General features: G+C 37.5%; 1 protein-coding gene across 4 annotated transcripts in view; it reads right to left on the bottom strand.

Annotated features, from left to right (window-relative positions):
- The window catches only part of LOC105199657 (ETS-like protein pointed), a 133,295-nt gene that overhangs the window by 91,590 nt on the left and 21,693 nt on the right, over window positions 1–20,012 (bottom strand). For all 4 annotated transcript variants that reach the window (XM_026134611.2, XM_039452786.1, XM_026134613.2 and 1 more), the window contains exon 3: window positions 12,473–12,680. In XM_026134611.2, the coding sequence (XP_025990396.1) occupies window positions 12,473–12,680 (208 nt within the window). The remainder of the gene's footprint in view (window positions 1–12,472; window positions 12,681–20,012) is intronic.

Here is a 20,012-nt window from a genome sequence, read left to right on the forward strand (position 1 = left end):
TCCTTACTCCCCGCCATTGCTCCGGGGGGTTCCACTCAATGTCTATCAAATCTCTTCCCTTTCGGGCTTCCTACTCGGGCCTTTAACTTCCGCGGACGTAACGTTATTACATTTTACTCGTTTCAAACTGGAGAAACGCAAAGCGAAGATAAGGGGGAAGGGCGCGCGAGAGCGAGGAGGACGAGAGGGTACGATAGAACGAAAGGAAGACGAAGTAGAAACGAGCTACGAGGGTTAAAGAGGGGAGACGAGGAATACCCTCAGGCTCGGCAGCATGATTACGAGCCGCAATTATGTCTCCGCCGGCTGCCGGCCACGCAGAGGTCGCCGGGTACAGTAAACCACGAAAGTTCGTTCCTTCGACAAGCTCTGGAAGCGTTATTTTCTTTTCTTTTTTTTTATATATATATCAAAGGAGAAAGAAATAACATCCAAGCGATTCAAATCATCTCGCGTTAAGATGTAAAAATCTCGACATCGCGCGAAAATATTTCTTGCATTCTCCAGAGCGCAGAAACGTTTTAATACGTCGTGTGTATGAAAGAATGAATTTTTCATTACGTGACATTTAAATTGTCTTCATTGATACTCTTGGACGCAAACGTTTAATTAATTAATGAAAAAAAAAAAAACGAAAACGTTAAAATGTAGATAATGTAAACGTGCTTTTGGTAGCTTTCAATTTGGATGGCGACTCATTATTTAAAAAATTCCAATTTACATGCATTTCTCTTGTAGCAAATTACACGCAGTTTGAACAGGGAGAAGGAAATATGTTACATTAAAAACCTGCACGTTTTCTTCTTATTTCATCTTACGCTATTAATTCCCATCTAGCAGACAGGAAACAATAGATCTTATACTTAACCAACGTGCTCTCCGGAGACGGAAATTTCCCACAATCTGATTCGATTCGATTTCCTAGCTGTCAGCACACGCATTATATGTACCTGATTTATTATTTTATAGAGTTTTCTGGTAAAATAAATACAAACGTTAAAGGCGAGAATGTTACATAACGTCTTGCGTTTATATATATAAGAAAATCTACATTTGTTTCATTTCTCTATCTCCAGGACTAATTCAGAAGTCGAGAAAAAACATGTAATCGGGAAATTTACATAGCCTGTGAAAACATTTTCAAAGTCAGCGGCGGACTGACCAATGTTCTCCATCCGGACAAACATGCTCTCTCGGTGTTTTTCGTCGATAAAAGGACAGAGCTTGTAGCAGCCACTGTACCGAACGTAGATCCCGGGAAAGGGTCGGAGAGAGAGAGGGGGCGATCGGGCGAGTGGCCGCGAGCAGGTAAAACGAAGCAACGTGCGGAACAGACCTGTAGAGGGAGACGAGCAGATGGCGGAGAAGGGGAGAATGGCTACAAAGGTGGTGCGAGAGAGACATCGGTACCGATCGCGAAAAAAAAATACGTTATACCTGAATAAAGAACAGGTGAGAGAGACAAGCACGGAGGCAAGCACATGGCACAATGTTGCCCGGAGGAGCTGGAGAAAGCTATGGGAAGAAACGACGATTTTGACAACGAAACAGACGTAATCGGTGGACGAGGAATTATTAAGGATAGAATTATAAAGATAGGCGGATAAACAACAAGTACGAGGTGGAATTATAGCGGAGGAATGGAAGAGCGGAAGGAGCGAGAGGGCAGTTAAGTACAGAGAAATGAGTGCATGCGGCAACAAGAAGGAGGAATGATTAGGGAAAAGAGAGTAAGAAGAGGAGAGGCCTAGGGTGAGGAATTGCGGGAGCGGGAGCGAGAGCGGGGTTCGGAGGGGAGGGGGAGGTAGAAACAGGTGCTAGACGCGAGGGAGAAGGAGCCGCCGCGGGACGGAGAGAGACGAAGGGAGAGACAGGACAAGAAAAGATAAACCGACCGGCTAACATGTGCCGGGAGGAGGGGGAAGAGGGGGAGGAAGAGGGGAAGAAGGAGGACGGGGTAGAACGGACCCACCGTGAGGCACGTTCCCACGATCTCATGAATGAACTCGCGTGGCTACTCGCTCCGTGGTGGGGTACTCGCGCCGCGTTCACCTTGCCTCGCCGTCGTCTTTCATCCTTCGCTCACCGTCTTTCTGTGCTGAGGCGAGAAGGGCGAGAGGGACGAGAGGGACGAGAGGGACAGGACGGACAGCGCCGCGCCGCCGAGTGAACGGATAGACTCGAATTCGAGCGTCGGCTATACGTTGCACGTTCATGTCGCGGGGTTGAAGAACCCTGGGTCAACGCGATTCGAGATGAGATCGATCGCGCGGGACCGGTCACGGTAAAAAGAGAAATTGGACGGGCGAAATTAGCATTCGCCCGCATGACAAAAATAAATATTGACTTCGAAGAAGATGAACGAGTTAGCGAGGAGATAAGTGTCGCGTAGATTGAAGATGAACGACACTGACGAGCACCTTCGGTCCAACAAGTGCGAGTTAACGTACAAGAGATTGTACTTTTATGACATGGAACAAATAAGTTTCCAAAAACGATGGACATAGAATAAGTTACATTCGTCCAGAAAGAATATAAATAACATCGAAAGACAATCACAAAGTCAATCAAACGAGCGATTGATATTACTAACGTCAATGTGAGATCGTGTATATTTAGATTTATTCACTCTTAACCTTAAATTGACGTGAAATATCTGAAGAAAAGTACTTTCTACAAATTCTACATGATACACGTAAAATTTCTTTGTTTCAATTGATAGCCAGTCGACATAGTCACGGCATAATGCTCGTGATTAATCAATTCGATGACGGAAAACTCGGCTAAATAACAGTTCAATTTTAAGCTCACGTACCTAACCATATCCATGACAACGTGTTCGGGAACATTCATTTACCCGCGTGAATTCGGACTTGAGAACCGATTTCCGTAACCTCGCTGCCTGGCTTCGGCATGAACCGTTACGGGCCAATAATTGCCAGTGCCAGATCGGGCTGAAGTGCTGCCGCGGCCGTTGATCGAGATAAACCGGCTTGTCGAATCACGTGAGAAAACAGGAAAGGCAAGGCATCGCCGGTTATGAGTTCCTGGTCCACCCTCTTTCGCTCTTCTGACTTCTCGTGAATGAAGCGGAGTCGCGTGGCGCCACGTGACGTCACAACCTGTTGCTATCCATTACCCTCTCTGTTCCGTCCCTCTTCCTATCGACGCGCCTCCCCCCCCATCCACGACATGCGCGCGCATAAACGGATGTTATTCTTTCTTCAAGTGAAAACTCCACTAAAAATTGTAATCATAACCTTTACGAAACGATCAAAAATAACGTTTCAATAACTTAAATTGAATTTTTAGTTATATATTGTATATAATTTCTAGTGATATACAATGTGTCTCGGAATTGGCGGGAAAGAGACGCTAACGTTACCTTTTATGAAATCCAGAATTCATTTTTGTTAAAAGTAAAGATGAAAAACTTCAAAAGTTTTCAAAATATAAAATTATTAGAAATCGAATAGTTTTTTTTGGAAATCAAATTTCAGACATAACAATTAATAAAAAATAGGACACTACTCATCATTTAATCTGAGCAGCAGGCTTTAATTGTGACAGAAAATATCACAATCAACGTTTAGTAAAAATATTTCAAGTATCGTGATCGGTCAAATTATCATGACAATTTTTTATTACAGTAAAGAATAATTGGCACGAAATCTCGTCTCTAGGATATCGTTTCACTAGGATTTTAAATGGTACACCCTCTAGAATCCGAACGTTCTCAGGGATCTACTTTATCCACGGCGGACAGATCGCACGAGCGTGTCCGTGGCTCTACCTATGGCTAACGTATCGAAGCCGTAGTAAAGACATCCGGTGAAGCCAGCAGAGGTAGACACCTGCTTGCTAGGGCACCGACCGCTTTTCCCGCAGAGATGACTCTGATTCGCGTTTTAGCGATTACCTAAAGATCCGTCCTGATATATTGTAGACTCACACACATTTATGCATCAATTCACATTTTTGCAAACAATAATGCAATAAACACATTTGAGGAAGGGTAGAAGATAAGAAACGCGATTTTAATTTAAGAATAACATGAATTAGACATGCCTAAAGCAAACGGAGCAGAATAACGAGCTGCTAAAGCTCATTTTTTATTTATGTCGCCCGACGAGATTTTCCTTTATTAATGCGGAACATCAATGGCAGCGTTTCATACTTTTCATTCACGAGCGATGCTATCTTTAATCTCGCTCGATACACCCTGCAAAACAGTTCCAGCACAATCACGTGGACCGTACTTCTCGAAACAAAACGCAAAACAAAATATTTTCGATGAGCCTTTAATGCGTGTTAAAAAAATTGCATTTTTTCACGCTGAATTCATGCCAGATACGATCGTCTTGTTCTCTTATCTCGAAACATAATCCGCGGTCAGACAAAGTTTTTTTTTAGTCGCGGAAAGTGATAACGACGTAGCGAATAAAGGTAAATTTTTCAAGTCGATCGATCTCGACCATCTCGCGTAGCAATAACAATAAATATAGCACAACGTTGGATACGTACAATTTTTTGTTACTAATTTTACACAATTAGAATATGTATGATTCAGATTCGCAAAAATAGACATTATGTCCATGCGATATCTTTCTGTTTACTCGAAACGCGCAAAGTGCCATTGATGTTCTGCATTAACGTCGTTTTACGAGAAGCTATCGTATTTTCTCCGAGAGAGGCGACAGTAAGATCAATATACATCGGTATCGGTCGGAGAAAAGATAAAACGGACCTACGCAAGCCATTTCAATCGTGAGGTCAACATCGATTCGTGCAAACAACGGGCAATATCGAGCGAGCTGCGAAAGGAGAAATAGAAGAGATCTCGTTTAGATAGCTATTATTTTTGTCACTTTTTTCCCTCGAGACATGGTTTATTGGTGTAATCAATATTTGGCCATTTAATTTTACGTACAGTAGAAGTAAAAAAAAGTGAAGGCGTAATAAAGTTCAGAGACTATAATTACGTAAGTCTTTGAAAGTTTCAACTTTCTAAGAGCAAACTAAGAGATAAAATAAATACATAAAAAAAGTGATTATAACATGTATATTTCCCTAAATTATACTCAAGCATTTTTTTATATAACAATCTATTCCATTTGTAATAAGAATTGCCCGATATATACGTAAATAGTAGTATTAGACATTATACATGCCATAACGACGGTCAATAAGTGAAAAAATTGAAAATGGGTGACTTTTTTAATTCATCGTTTGATCAATTATGCGCAAATGCAAAATTTATTTATTTATTTATAAAAAGCTACATTCGCGCATAATGCGATTAATCAATCGATGAATCACAAAACTTGCTCAATTTATATGTACGTACACTGAGAGAAAAAAATTACTTTTTAATAAGTATTTGTTTGAGTAGTCGCAATGAAATATATTTACTGAATATAAATAAATTTTTATTTAGTACAAGAAAAATTAATTTAATTATGAAGTTTTTTCATTGAGTGAATATTTCATTGCAACTATTCAAACAAATATTAAAATTTAGTGATTTTTTTCTCTCAATATAAATATACATAAATTGATATGTATAAATTTCCACAGATAAAAAAAGTGTACGAAAAAGCTGACAAATAAAATTTTATTACGCGAAAAGAATTAAAATATAGAATTAATGGAAGTAATTAAATTGTATTTAGATGACTAGAAGCGCTCGATTTCGTTTCACCAACAAAGTTAAGGAGTACGATCAAAAATTTTATTCGGGAAAACATGCGGTTTGCCTTCGTTTTTTTTTTCTCTCGAGATGAGAACGACCGACCGACCGACTACTCTCGAGATTGCGTCTTCGAGGGCGTAGCATCTGCCAAAGGAAGAAAGCCAGGACCGGGGCAGCACTCGACAGGTCCAGCGAGGCCGTGCGTACCGCGGGGAGGGTTTGTTTCAAACTGCAAATCGCCGTCGCCGACGATCGAGGACGTGAGAACCGTATCTGCGTCTGGTCTCGGGTAGGTAGGTAAGCAAAGCGAACGCGGAGGGAAGATGAAGGATGCAGCGGGAGGGAGAGGAGCTCGACCGCACGCACAGCTGCGGTTACGCGTTTCGCGCGATGTACACTAGGCGTCATAAATGCCTCTCTTGTGTATTGGACATTCATCGGACTTCACTTCGACATTATATCTTCAAATAAAGTGACGAAGTGATGAAAAAGAAATACGAGAGACAGAAATAGTAATAGCCTATGGCAATGATGACTGATAATTGGTATCTAAAATTATCGCTATTAACACATGATATTCCTATAATATTATACAAATATTATTAACAATTAAAATAATATTATGAATATTCCGAGAATATTATTCAATATTTATTTAATATAATGGAAACGTTCTGTTAATGTTATATGTCCACTTCACATAATATTCCATGTGTATTACTTTAATATCTGTGGAATATTATAAAAATATTTTTGAGGTATAAATAAATAAACATTTCTTGAAACATTATAAAATTATTAATAATAAACGACACTCTACCTTTTACGTGGCTTACAACATTTTATACTCCATTTGCATAAACTTTATTTTACTTTAATAAAAAAAACTATATTTGCATTAACACTTCAGGAATATTGTTTAATATTATTCAAGATTATATTAGATTTAATATTCTAAGAATATACGTAGAATATTATTTAATATTAAATAATATTACGCGCTTATAGAGATATTTTAAATGATTTAAGTTCGGAGAAGATTGAATAAGAATTATTTTATATCAAATTATGTATCATAATTTAATGTTTTGCATGGTAAATAAACTAAGAAAAATGAAAAGATAAATGCGTTTATTTCGGATTTAATTTACGGATAGGCATGTTTATGAATGTTTAGGTATGATACATCGTTCTGTTGAGAAGTGTAATAAGTCACGTTTTATGGCATTTAATATGCCGTCTACCTAGTCTGCGACTTTCCTCTCCATGCGGAGAGCAACCTACACCTCCATTCGCCGCTTTACGTCGCTTTTGCACATTCCCATGCAGGTGCAGGGCTTCTCCGGTAATTTCCCTCCCCTCTCTCTCTCTCTCTCTCCCCCCTCCCTCTCTTTCTCATTCAACTCCCTTTTTTTGACAACGCTCGAATGAATTTGGGTTCGCACGTCACGAGTTTGCTTTTCAGTCGCCTGCTCACTCGTCCCACGCTCAAGTAAAAGTACTGCGTATTATATTGACTGAATTTAATAAGTTTGATTCATAACGCGCGGTCACAAAATTAATTGGACAATTAATTATTATCGGAAAATAAGAAATTCAAAAGATTTACATTTTGTGGTACAATTTATATAAGAGAAGACAGGTTCCAATTTTAGCTGCTTCACAATGAATATTTTAAAATAGCTGTAAAATACGAATATCAAGTGAAATTTAAATATTTTATTTATTCACATATCTCGCATAAGAATTTATGTAAATCTCATGCATTTGACTGGGAAGTGTGTGATAGTATCATTTTGATTTACGATTAACATACAAAGGTATGAAATAAAAAGATAGAGATATGCGGAGTTACGGGGCGGGACTTTTTAGTAAGTCCGGTCACGTAATTTAACGAGCTTCGATCATCCGGTGTCGATTTGGCTGTAGGATAAATAGAAAATATGTACCTTGTACTCGCGCTCACAAGCCTGTCGACGATTTTTTACCGTGTTGATAAAAAATATATCACTTATATTTTTGACGACTGATAACAATTTTTTAATCATTAACATGAACAAATAATGGAAAAAATATATGAATAATAAAATGAGAATATTATCGTTATCAAATTTGATAGTGACTACGGGAATATGAATAAAATAAATTTTAATCTCGATAAGTTAATAAAAAAATAACGCTATTTAAAACATTTTAAATAGATAAGAACACATGCATATCAAGCTAAAGCCAATTGTAAAATAACAATCTCGAGTTTATGTAACAGACAAGATATTAAACATACGTAATTAAGATGTAATTAAAATATGAAGTAATTTTTGGATTTAATATGAAACGAGCAAAACAAAAGCTAACAATTGTATGGTAAGATCGTATTTCTTCACTGAAGCTATTTATAAATTTTCTATTTCAGACTCTGTTAAAGTATCGTTAACAACAACATCGATGACTAAACTTTCCTTCGAGTTTCTTTGCCCGACGTCTCACACGTCTCACGCGTATTTGCCATACGAATTCATATTTATGAGACAACATTTCTTTACGAGCACGCGCGGGAGCGAGAGCCGAATTTATCATAGTATTACATTCGCTACACGGATGCGTTACGTTCTACGGTGTGCAACGACAACGATACATAAGCATAAAACAAATCTCTCGCCATCGCGTCAATGTCAGAATAGACAATGGCTATTTGCATAAAACATTCTGAGTACCGACTGCCATCGATGGCAGCGTATCGTAAACGAATATCGAACGTTCGATCGTTTGACAATAGTGCTGGAGATTGTTATGAAAAAAGCAAGTGGAAAGATTACGATCGTATAAATAATGGAAAATTCGAAGAACAATTGTAACAATTGTGGTTAAGATACCTGAATAATATTCTTCTATACTTTTTCCTAATATCAATAAATTAATAAAACGATTATGTCTCTAATAATGATGATAACTTATCACGACGACTGATAGAAAGCAATTAAAAGAAATACATATTTTTTTAAATTGTTATCAGTTGTAACAAAATTTTTAATATAAATCTCGAGAGATAAATACGTACAATACGTTTTATATAAATGTCACAAATACGAAGAAAATCGTTTCATTTACTTTTGTGACGTCTAGTTCGTAATTAAGCGTCAATTGTGAAGTGGACATTACGAATTAAATACGTATTGAACTAATATTAAAAATTATTAATCATTCGCGACGTACAACGTGCGGTCTCGTACTGGTATGCCGCGCGTGCAGTAATCTAAAATTAGGCGAATTAACGCGCGTGAGATACGGATCAAATATTGATTGTTGGCCGACGAGTAGCAACGAATTCATTTAGAGCGATTTCAACTGTTCAATTATTTGCCCGCGTAATGCCGCGAAGATTCCACGGTAATAAAGAAAATCGCGGCTGATTCACGCCCGCCGAAAGTTAAGTGACACGCGATAAATCGGCCGACTAATTATACGCGATTTACGCGCTTAAGTTGCGTTGTTACACGGTTGTTATTACGGCATAACCAGCATACTGTTCGATTGATGTCCCACGCTCATATCTATGGTATTGCTTACGTTCTAATTGCTAATTGCGTGGGATTGCGTATCCAATTTATAGATAGGTTTCTAAACGCCCTGTAATACTATTAAACAACGTCAATCTTCGTTTAATAGTTTAAAATAGTCACGAGAAAAGATTAAAGAATTAAAATAAAATTATCTTTCTACTAAATATATCGTAAAATAAGACTGAAGATATTTTTATATCTTACAATTAGATATAAGTAGATTTAAGTTTATTTAATATATATTATACATAAATTAATATATAAATTAAATTATATAATAATTTAATTATATTATATATAATATATAAATTAAATTAGGGCAAGATAATTGAATTGATTATTTTAATGAGCATTAATCGAAAAATTAATTCGTAACATTTTTATTCGGACAATCCGAAAAGAATATGACCGTGTTCCAATATACACTGCCGGTACTAAAAATCTATAGTTCGCGTTACATGTGCACTATAGATTTTCTCTACTGGCTGTACATATCGGGTTAAGCTCACATTTAAATACAGATGTAAATAATTAAAATGTTACGTGTCGCGTTACACGTGTTTTTGCGTGTTTTTCCATTGTGATTGAAAAATTAACACTTTTAAACTCTAACAAATAGCATTGAACAAACAAATTCCACAGTGATACAAAATATTTTTAAATTATTCGACTGTGATTCCTCTCTTTTGGCTATAAATATTTAGTTGTTTTCCTTTCCGCTTACAAATATTTTTTAACATCATCGATTTGTAACGCTGATAGATACATAAACAATTATCGACAAATGTTATCGATATACCTTGCAAACGTTTAGAGAACTCGGTTTATTATCTGTCTGCTTCCCGGATAGTAAATCTAAATATTTATAAGAATGATTCACGGGTCGATTGCGCAAGTTTAGAAATAAAAAGCACAGATCACACTGAAAAATGCCCGTCGAAGTCGGATAAGAGCGGATAAATGGGTGGGCGCGATGCAACGCGTCCGACGCGATGCGTATACGCGTAGCCTCATACACACGCGTCCGAAAGAGAATGGAAGGCGGGGGCGTTCAGTGGGGGGGCTTTAATGAGGATGCTGCTGATTATCCAATTCGTAAATTCTCGCTACATTTTGATCGCGCATGACGAGCCGCGGAGTAACAAGGATGACTCGCACTACCACTCGACACTATACATTCGTCCTAGAAAATTCCGATTTTCAGCGTGACAAAACCCACTTTCCTGTCCCATTACGAGTTAATTACTCGCAAGTTACTCGAAGATCACTACGATGAAGAGATTAAAAAGAGAAAATTTCGAGTAGAATTTTCGTTACTAATTATTGTTATGAGCACGAGCTGGGCACATTTTTCTCTTTGATAATTAAATGAAAGCTTAATACAATATTAACGATTTCTTTCGTTACGTTGTGTTAAGCGTACTTACAGAAAATTAGATTGAAATTGCGTAAATAAAATAGAGATAAGTTTCAGAGAATAATAAATGGCAATATTTTTCATAATTATGTTTGAAAAAATTTTCATGTGTCAGATTTACACTAAATATTCGGTTATCTTGTCTAGGCAAGAGGTAACGATACAACTCTCGCGCTATCTAATTGAACAAATCTTATACGTGTGAGTGTGGATCGCGCGGTTAATGCTCGAATTATGCAAGCGTCATCGGATGTAAGTGTACCTTTAAGTGTCTGGATCTGACGTTAACATAACACTATATCGGAATTGTAGTCGATCGTATTTCAAGAGGCGACGAAAGAGCTGAGATTTCACTATTCTTCGCATTATCACTTTGCTCACTTTTATCATTCCGAGAAATGCATCGATATTTTTATGCAGAATATAAATAAATAAAAAGATGAGAGGAACTTTCCATAATGCTCAGACGTATCCGAATATAAAAATATAAGCGAGCGGTTTGAATTAAAGAATAGAAAATATCTGTATGTGTATCATCTCCTTTTGGGTGATAAACAGCTTTTAAACTTGACAAAATCATTCCACGCCCGCAAACGGCCACTTAATGAGAATATTAAACTTGACGATTATTACACTGTCTGGGCAGTCTCGTAAAATTTTCTCACGCCATTGGCATGCACTATATTAGCAAGACGATAAAATGCACATTAACTAAGAACCACAATCGTTGAATAACGGTGAAAGTTCAGAAAAGGATGTTTCCTTGAAAGCTAAATATTGATTCACTAAAGTACAGTTTTCTTGACAAATTCAGAAATATTTATATTGACAATCATATTCAAATACAATAGATTTATGTTGCGATTACATTTGTAATTAATTCTGTAATTAACAAGCAAATAATGTATTTTGAAAAAATGTTGAGATAAAAATATGACTTGCAATATAAATATTGCTAACATTTTTTCAAAATACACTATTTGCTTGTTAATCACAGAATTAATTACAAATGTAATCGCAATATAAATTTATATTGTACTTAAAAAGTTAATCTGTTCTGTCAAAAAAATGATGCAATTAATCTTAATAAGTTTGTAAATTCTCCAAATCGTGTGTCAATTAAAACGTGCACACGCAAAAATATATAGCACAAGCTGTACTTGTTTAATCTATTTTTTTCTATCTTTTTTAAATACTTGATAATTCAATTAACTAAAAATTTTTTTATTAATTCAAGTAATAACAAAATCTAAAATGTATTTATTCTAAATGACGTATTTTGTAGCATTTTTAGCCACTTGTGATGTTCTTTAGAAGTTACATCCAGAGAAAAGTTATATTTAAATTGATGATATCATTTCTTTAACTTGATTTCTTTGAGTTGAAGTAAAAATGCTTTTAAAAAAATATATAAAATTTATTTGATTTCAAAAAATAAATTTTTAGCCATTTTTAAAATAAATAAATTATTCGTTCCAATTATTTAATTTAAATAATTTTTTAATTCAAAGAAAGTATTTAATAAGAAATAATTTAATATAAGAAATATAAGAAATAATTTCACTTTTCTGATTTCTTAAAAATATATTTCTTTTATTTAAAAAAAAAGATTTGCATTGTACAACCAAATTATCTCTTTAATTCTAATAAAAAGAATGTCTGCAAATCAAAGAAACTTTTCTTTAACCATGTAGCAATGTACAAATTTCTTTAATTCAAATAAATTTGTTTTACCCGAAGAAATTTTTCTCTGGATGCATGTTTCTCGAACAATTACGAAAACAAACGTTGGGAAAGACTCACCTAAGGAGCTTTCCGGATCGGAGAGGTCCGACAGGGAGGGCACCTTCCTCATCGAGGTGAGTCTACCATGGAGAGCCGGTACCAGGCCTTCTTCTTCAGCGTCGGAGGTCATCTCTTGCTTCAGCAACTTGGCCATTATCGTCAACATGCCGCTGCCATCGGTGATGCCGTTGGCTCCCAGGATGCTACCCATGCTTCGAACGTCGCGCTAGTTAATGAAAATATATAACATTAACACACGCTGACACGCCCGCCTTATCTATGTAAAAAGATGCGCTGAAATATATGTCGCGTATCTTTTTACAACGAAACGACATGTTTTCGTCACATGTTTGTCAGCCGTTTAAATTTAGCATCTTCATCTAAAATCGCTGAATCGCTCAGAGCGCACTAAGCAGGTTTTGCGCGTTGTAAGAAGACCAAAGTTCATGAAAACTTTGAAAAAGACGAGATGTATACATTGAAAAGTAAGAGAAGCAAATTAGAGAGATAACCGGTTGGTCGCTGAGGAAGGAGGAAACAGCGTGCACGCGTTATTCGTTGAGAAAGAAAGGGATAAAGAGGGGGGAACGCAGCTTGGAGCGGAAAAAGAATGGAGAGAGAGTGCTCGTGCCGGCGGTAGTCACGACTCGCTTGACCTTCGTATGGAAGACTCCAAGTTGAATGAAATGTCGCGATGTCGAATGACGCAACCGCATGTAATGCGCGTGATCTAGTAGTACGAGGAATCAATGAACGCGATTCGTATGGAAGAAATTTTAATAATTGATCAACTTTAATATTCTTTTAATTGTATCGATCAATTTTAAAAATTCTTTCAACGAAGATATGGTGTTATCTTTTATAGATTATATTAAATAAATGAGAAGTTTTCTAATTTTCTCCCGGATTAACGGCGTTCTAGCTATAATTGTAATACTTTTAAAACATTTGACAGAAAGACAGTAAAAGCGAGCAACGCTAGAGAAAAGGAGATATTAGAAAATGACTCCCCTGTTTCTTTATAAATTTTAAGCACATGTTGAACTGACAGAATTATCGACATCGCAAAATTTTCCAAATTAGTTTCAGTTTTCTAGAATTGGAAATCCTTTTACATGTTTAAAGTTCACACAAAATTAAGTGACGAGACACTCCACTGACGTTTAACAAAAAATAAATAAATAAATAAATTTTTAAATTATTGACATATCGTGTATAAATTTTTTTACCTTTTTCGTTTTTAAACTCGCATTGAATACCCTCATCATTTATTTTTGTGTATCCTTTGAACAGATAAAGGTTTTTCAATTCTGTAAAGTTAATTCGGAGAATTTCGTATCGTGTCAATGTCAGAAATTCCATTAGTTCAGTATTTTTTGATATAAATACGATTTAAATATATATTACATATCTGTACCTTGGTGTTAAAAGGGCCAATGTACAAAATTATCAAATTCGAGTTATATATAGTACATTAATGAACTCTAAATGAGAGCCACTATTGTAAAAAAGGCCAAACTCGGATTTGGCAATTTTGAACATTGGTTCTTTTCGCACCAAGATACAGATATGATCTTTACAATTATTTTTTTTATAAATGTAAAACTATTTTACATAATACGCGTAACAATTTTTCTCCTATTGCATTTATGATTTAGACCAAATGATATAATTCTGGTGAGGAAAAGAACGATTCGAATACGATACTACACGATTAAATTCAAACTCGTACAAGGATTCCTCTGTACGGAACGATAATTATTCGTTATCAGTGGTAACAAACTCATAACACGTGTACATAGATAAATAGAAAGCGGTTAAAGATCTTGAATCCCGTCACGTTCTAACCCGTTTCCTTTCCTCGCGCCTTCGTTCCTCTCTCATTCTACGTTCACGTCCGTTCATCTATCTTTCGTCGTCGGTATTCGACGATGAATGGAGGAACTATTCATCGCGAGCCGATAGTACGTGGCCGAGTCAACCATTGATGACCGGCGAGCCGTTTATAATTACGGTATCTCTCAGATGAGAGCGAGCGAGTGTGAAATCGAAACGGTTATCTCTAAATGCCCGACAAAATGTTAACGTATGCAATTCGCAATCGTACTGTTTTTTCACCTCAAACGCTGACCGCGACTTTCTTTCCGATCTTTACGCAAATTTTTATCTCTCGGAAAGTAAGGCAAATACGAAGAGAGCGATAGTCGACGAACCTAACAGATACTACGACGCCGTCTCGCAATTGAATTACAAATTGATCCAACTTTCCACTTTTGTTTCTTTCAAACTTTAAATAAATTTACTATAAATTCCGTATGAAGAAATGCGAGGAGATGCTTAATGATAATCGCGCGGAGTAAAAATTCACGTTGTCACGAGATGAGAAATACCGGCGGCGCGGCGAGAGGAACTCGATAACTCGATTGCGAGGGAGGTCGCGGGCCTCGCGCGGTTATCACGGAATTTCAAGAGCGTCACGCACGAGCGCTTTTCACCACGGCAAAAATAGAGTTTCAGGCGTATTCTCGATAATGGTCCTTTCAGACATGTAAATCTATTCGACCACGCAGCGACGACCGGCGAGGAGGAAGAACAAATCAGCGAGCGCAGCGCCGGCCGGCGGATCCGAGAATATCGCGAGATAAGTTACGTTCGTCGAACACGATTGGGAAACCGAATTCATTCAAGAGTAATTTTATCAATTTGCGACTGCGATTTGTATCTTATTTTCCTTCACGAGAGAGTGCGCGTGATCTTTGCGTAATTTCGTAAGGCGGCGGCGCGTCCGTTGAAGATTCTTAATTCACATCAGACGTCGTACGTGCGACCTAGCGGATATAAACTCTTTGCGAATATATGATAACAACTTGATACAATCTGTACATTTCGCTTGCATAACCAAGTGAGGTTAAAAAAACAGATATCGATTGGTGGGGCATAAAGTGTCCCAGATCGTGGGAACATATTTCGACATTTGTCAAAATCCAAAACGTAACACTGCACCTTTGGAAACATTTATGCTCTTTTTAAAGCAAAATCCGCGATAAATAGCATTTATCCTTTCGCGGTCAAAAAAAAAATATTATCAATAAATCGAAAAATATAAAATTATAAAAATCAACCTTTAAATATCAACAGTTGCTATTCCGATATGTGTAACATTCGATAACTTTTTGTCCTTTAAAGCTGTCGGTAAAAGACGATGTTCAAGTGTGGAATGCGAATTATCGTTTGTTCATATCAGAGAAACATTCCTTTCGTTAAGAATGACGAAGGTCTGTCTGTTTCCGGCGTTGTTTCAGGTAAGTGGACCACACACGGACGATAATATTTCAACAACAAATTCTATCTTCCATCTATGAATGGAGTATCGAACATTATCTTAGCGCAAACGTCATCTGCGTCTTGCACACGCGACGTTTCAAGCCGTCGTCGAGCGATAAGATAAATTTTACATCGACATCAGATGTGAAGTGGCATGCAAGTTGTTTGTCGCCAATCTCGCTTTTAGTAAAATGTTCGATAAAATAAATAAAAAATAGAAATAGAGTGAGAGAAAGAGAAAAGTTAATGGACAAACCAATGGACATAATGTAGGAAATGCGGATTTATAAGCTTCTCTTATTTGACACGTGATCTATCTGTTGACACGTGTGTTCCTTCATGATTTATTTAAACTCGTATTTTAAGCGGACGGTAATCGCAATCCTGATTCAATGTTACACAGGGCAAATAATTTTAATAGCGATTTCGATGTCACGGCTGGAACGCAATATTGCTCGTCGCTGAATGTAATTTATGCTAATGCCTGTGCCACGTACGCGTGCAATTACGTTTGTATCGCAAACACACGTTTAACCGAAAAGCACGAACAACGTAATTCGACCCCAATACATTTCACGTATGTACAGGTAGCAAAGGATATCGCATCTTTGTTACGTAACATTTGCGACCGCAACAACGACAATGTAGCGATAGGCCGCACAGTGACGTTTTATCTTAGATCGCGTCGCGCCGATAAATAATTGACTAATGAAGCCGTTAACAAAGCTGCGCGTTAATGAGCGCCGTATGAGCAGGTGCGTTTAACAGCGACCGTATGGAAATTAAACCTATGGACAATGTCGAGAATGCGCCTGGTATGGCGAGTGAGTCAACGTGCAAAGTGCGCGGCGTAGTCGATCAGATAGCTTCCTGACAGAGAGAAAAGGTAAAGGGACCTCACGCGACGCGGAAACCCAGATGCGAGACTTTCGCCCCGACACGTGGCGATATTGACGTTATTATTTTCGGATGTTGCATGTAAAAATAAGATAAAGCTTGCTGATGCGCGCGACATTTCGAGGAAACGAAGGCGCACGCTCTCAGCTAATAGATTTTCTGGATCAATCGCTCGTCCATCGCGGCTCTTATCACAACACTATGTATAAATTGTTGCACCCTTCATTCGTCGCTTAAAATTTTACAATTAAATATTACAGTTAACAGTTCGTTCTTGGAATTATAAAATGCTTTCTATTATATAAATATTAATTTAACTGAAACTTTTGAGCAATTCTGTCTCTTTCTGAATATAGAATTACAAAAAAAAACGGAATCTCACGTAGAAAACTTAATTGACTTTAATCAATATGGTGTATTTTAGAAATTCTAAGAAAATGTAAGATGAAAAAATTATATAATATTCTCCCCCCCCTCTCTCTCTCTCTCTCTCTCTCTCTCTCTCTGTTTCTTGACGATATGTAATAGACATAAACATAACTTCGCGAGAGAATCAAACTGCACAACAATGTTTTGAGTTAATTGAAACGGCAAAACAAAAAACGGCGATACGACATCACGAAAACCAAGTTTAGTCTGGCGTTTGACTTACCGGCCTGGATATCTTATCGATTACGCTGATTAATTAATCGTTCAGACGTTGCTACGATTATATCCACTTCGAATTCAAGCGAAATTAAATTAGAGAACAGCTCATTCACGACTCGCATTAATAGCTTATCAGAAAAATCAATGCCACAGCGTTTCTCGCGCTTTTAATACCGACGCTCCGCGAGTTTATATTTAAAAATTAATAATTGCATTGTTTATGCGAAGCTGCGATCGCACAGCTTATTGAAATTAAAAAAATATTTTCGTTCCGCGACTGTGATTTATGTATCGAACTTCCGATGATGATTAAATAATACGCATTTAAATGATAGAGAATGAAGTGCATCTATATCAGGCCGCGATAATAATTTCTAGACTATTGCATATAATATAATACTATTTAACAGCATTTGCCAATAATTTGTCGATAATTTGATATTTAATGACGCGATAGGAAACAAATTTGACATAAATTTCGAATCGAATAATAGAAGGATATGTTTCGTAATTATTGATTATACATTCAAATAATTAATTTGCGAAGCAAACATGTTAATTGAGTATATTTGCGTAAGGTTCACTTTAAAACGAGTCGAGAATGCGTAACAATATTTGTAGAAATATATGCAGCGTGCATGCAACGAAGGAAGCGGATGAACCGCGCCCACACTTAATTCGAGATCGATGGCTAAGTTTTCAGCCGTTAAATCAGCCAGGCAACCCCGTCGTTAAAACAATCCTAACTAGTCTACTTTAAGCGCTAAAAGATTGCACAGGGTGAAAAATAAAAGGTAAAATCAGAAAAAAAATGATAATTCGAGCAGCACGTGTATTAATTATCGGGACGTACGACGTTTAACGTCACCTTTTGTATCGCCCATTCGGCGATGTGAACGGAGAAAATATTCGAAGGTGAAAGCGTAAAATGACGTAGCATAGATGAGGTCGAGTGAAAAAAAAAAAAATCACCGTCGTTGCAGCGAAAAATGAGCGTCGAACGAGGGGGAATTCACAACCCAAAATTTTGTACACCAATGCCGATTTTTGGCATTGCTGTAAAACACTGCCGACATTTTTGTACACTGCCGACAATGCTTATTGTTAGTCAATGCCTACAATGCCGTCGATCCTATATTAAAATTAAGGCAATGCCATGCAATTATGAACACTACCGCGTGCCCATTATCATACGCCAATGCCTGCACAAGAATTCTAAAGCTTTCCCGAAGTATTCAAAAATTTTTGTGCTCAACCCCATGATCGAAAAACCGACTCTGAAGTGAGCTCACCACTCCCCAACCACTGACGACAATGCCGTCAATATTATAGGTCACTGCTTACTTTTTTCGGCAGTCCACTGCCGAAATTTTGTACACCAATGCCGGCTGTGAATTTCCCCTCGGCGTCGAAATAGCGTGGAGCGAAAAGAGGAGATACAACGAGAGTTAACTGCAGTTCTCCAGAGTGACACGCTGCGTCGCAGCGTTTTACACATAATGCGTTAAATAGAACGAAAATTATATAGTCCCTTTATATCTCTCTGCTGCTATACGCACGCAGAAAGCAAAGAACGGATAGAAGGCCAAGAATGGAAGGCGTGGGACGCGAATGCACTAGCTGCGAGGCGCATGAGCCACGTGGGTAGCGCGTAACAAAAATATTATAACGAACGATGAAAGGCGATGCAATAATAGCGCTCGATGCTTAATAGATGGGAAAAAGTAAAAATACGCGAGACATCGCGAAATACACGGGAGAAACTGGAACAGTCGTGCCTCCCGTCCTTTCCCTGTACGGAATAAAAGTGAAATATGAGTATAAAACATGCAGCAAGATGGAAGATCCAAAGTGACGCGAACTGAAACTACGTTACGGCTTTGCCGCGTTTGCCGTGCACATGGAAGGTACAAGGGGGGAAAAAAAAAGCAAAGAACGAGAATGGTGTGTAGGACGACCGAGTTGCCGCATCGCCGTGGCGAGCCGAGCAAATGCATGACGTAGGCAAGGCGACCAACGGTGCATGCGACTAGAACGACCAGAGGCGCATGCAGAAGGTCTGACTGCGTGATGCGGGAAGGGATGCTATTTCTGGCGGCTTAGGTTTCCCTTTCTCCTCCCCTAAGCGTCGCATTTCCTCCCGCGCACGACGCCTCTCCACGTTTCGTTTCTCTCAAACTGATACACACGCATTTCTTCGTTTCTACGATCGAACGATTCAAATGCTCTGTTCGATTTTCGGAATGATATCGCTCCCTCGGTCTCCCATTAGCTCTTTTTGTTTCGTTCAGCGGTTGCGTTAAACAATTTTACTTCAACTACGAACCTTTTACAACTATTGGTTAAAGTTAATTTTGTTTAAACGAGTTTCAACCGATTCAGCGTGATTTCTAAAATAAAGCGAGAAGTAACTTGAGCGATTACGTTCGATTAATATTTGTAGTAATGCATGCGGCACGTAAGAGCTAACTTTTGTACGAAAGCTTGAAAAATATCAAAAAAAGAACTTTGAAAGTCAAAGGTTCCAATTTTGTGACGAGAATGTCGTAGAATAAATACGTAAAATTTTCTCTCTCTCTATTTTCTATCTTGATCGCGCAAATCAAATTACTCTATCGATTTAATCGTATCAAAAATTTAATAGAATATTTATTATACAATAACGTCGCGTCAAGAACAATCAAACTAG

The sequence above is a fragment of the Solenopsis invicta genome, chromosome 8 (assembly GCF_016802725.1).
Source record: "Solenopsis invicta isolate M01_SB chromosome 8, UNIL_Sinv_3.0, whole genome shotgun sequence".
In the NCBI taxonomy this organism is placed as follows: Eukaryota; Metazoa; Arthropoda; class Insecta; order Hymenoptera; family Formicidae; genus Solenopsis; species Solenopsis invicta.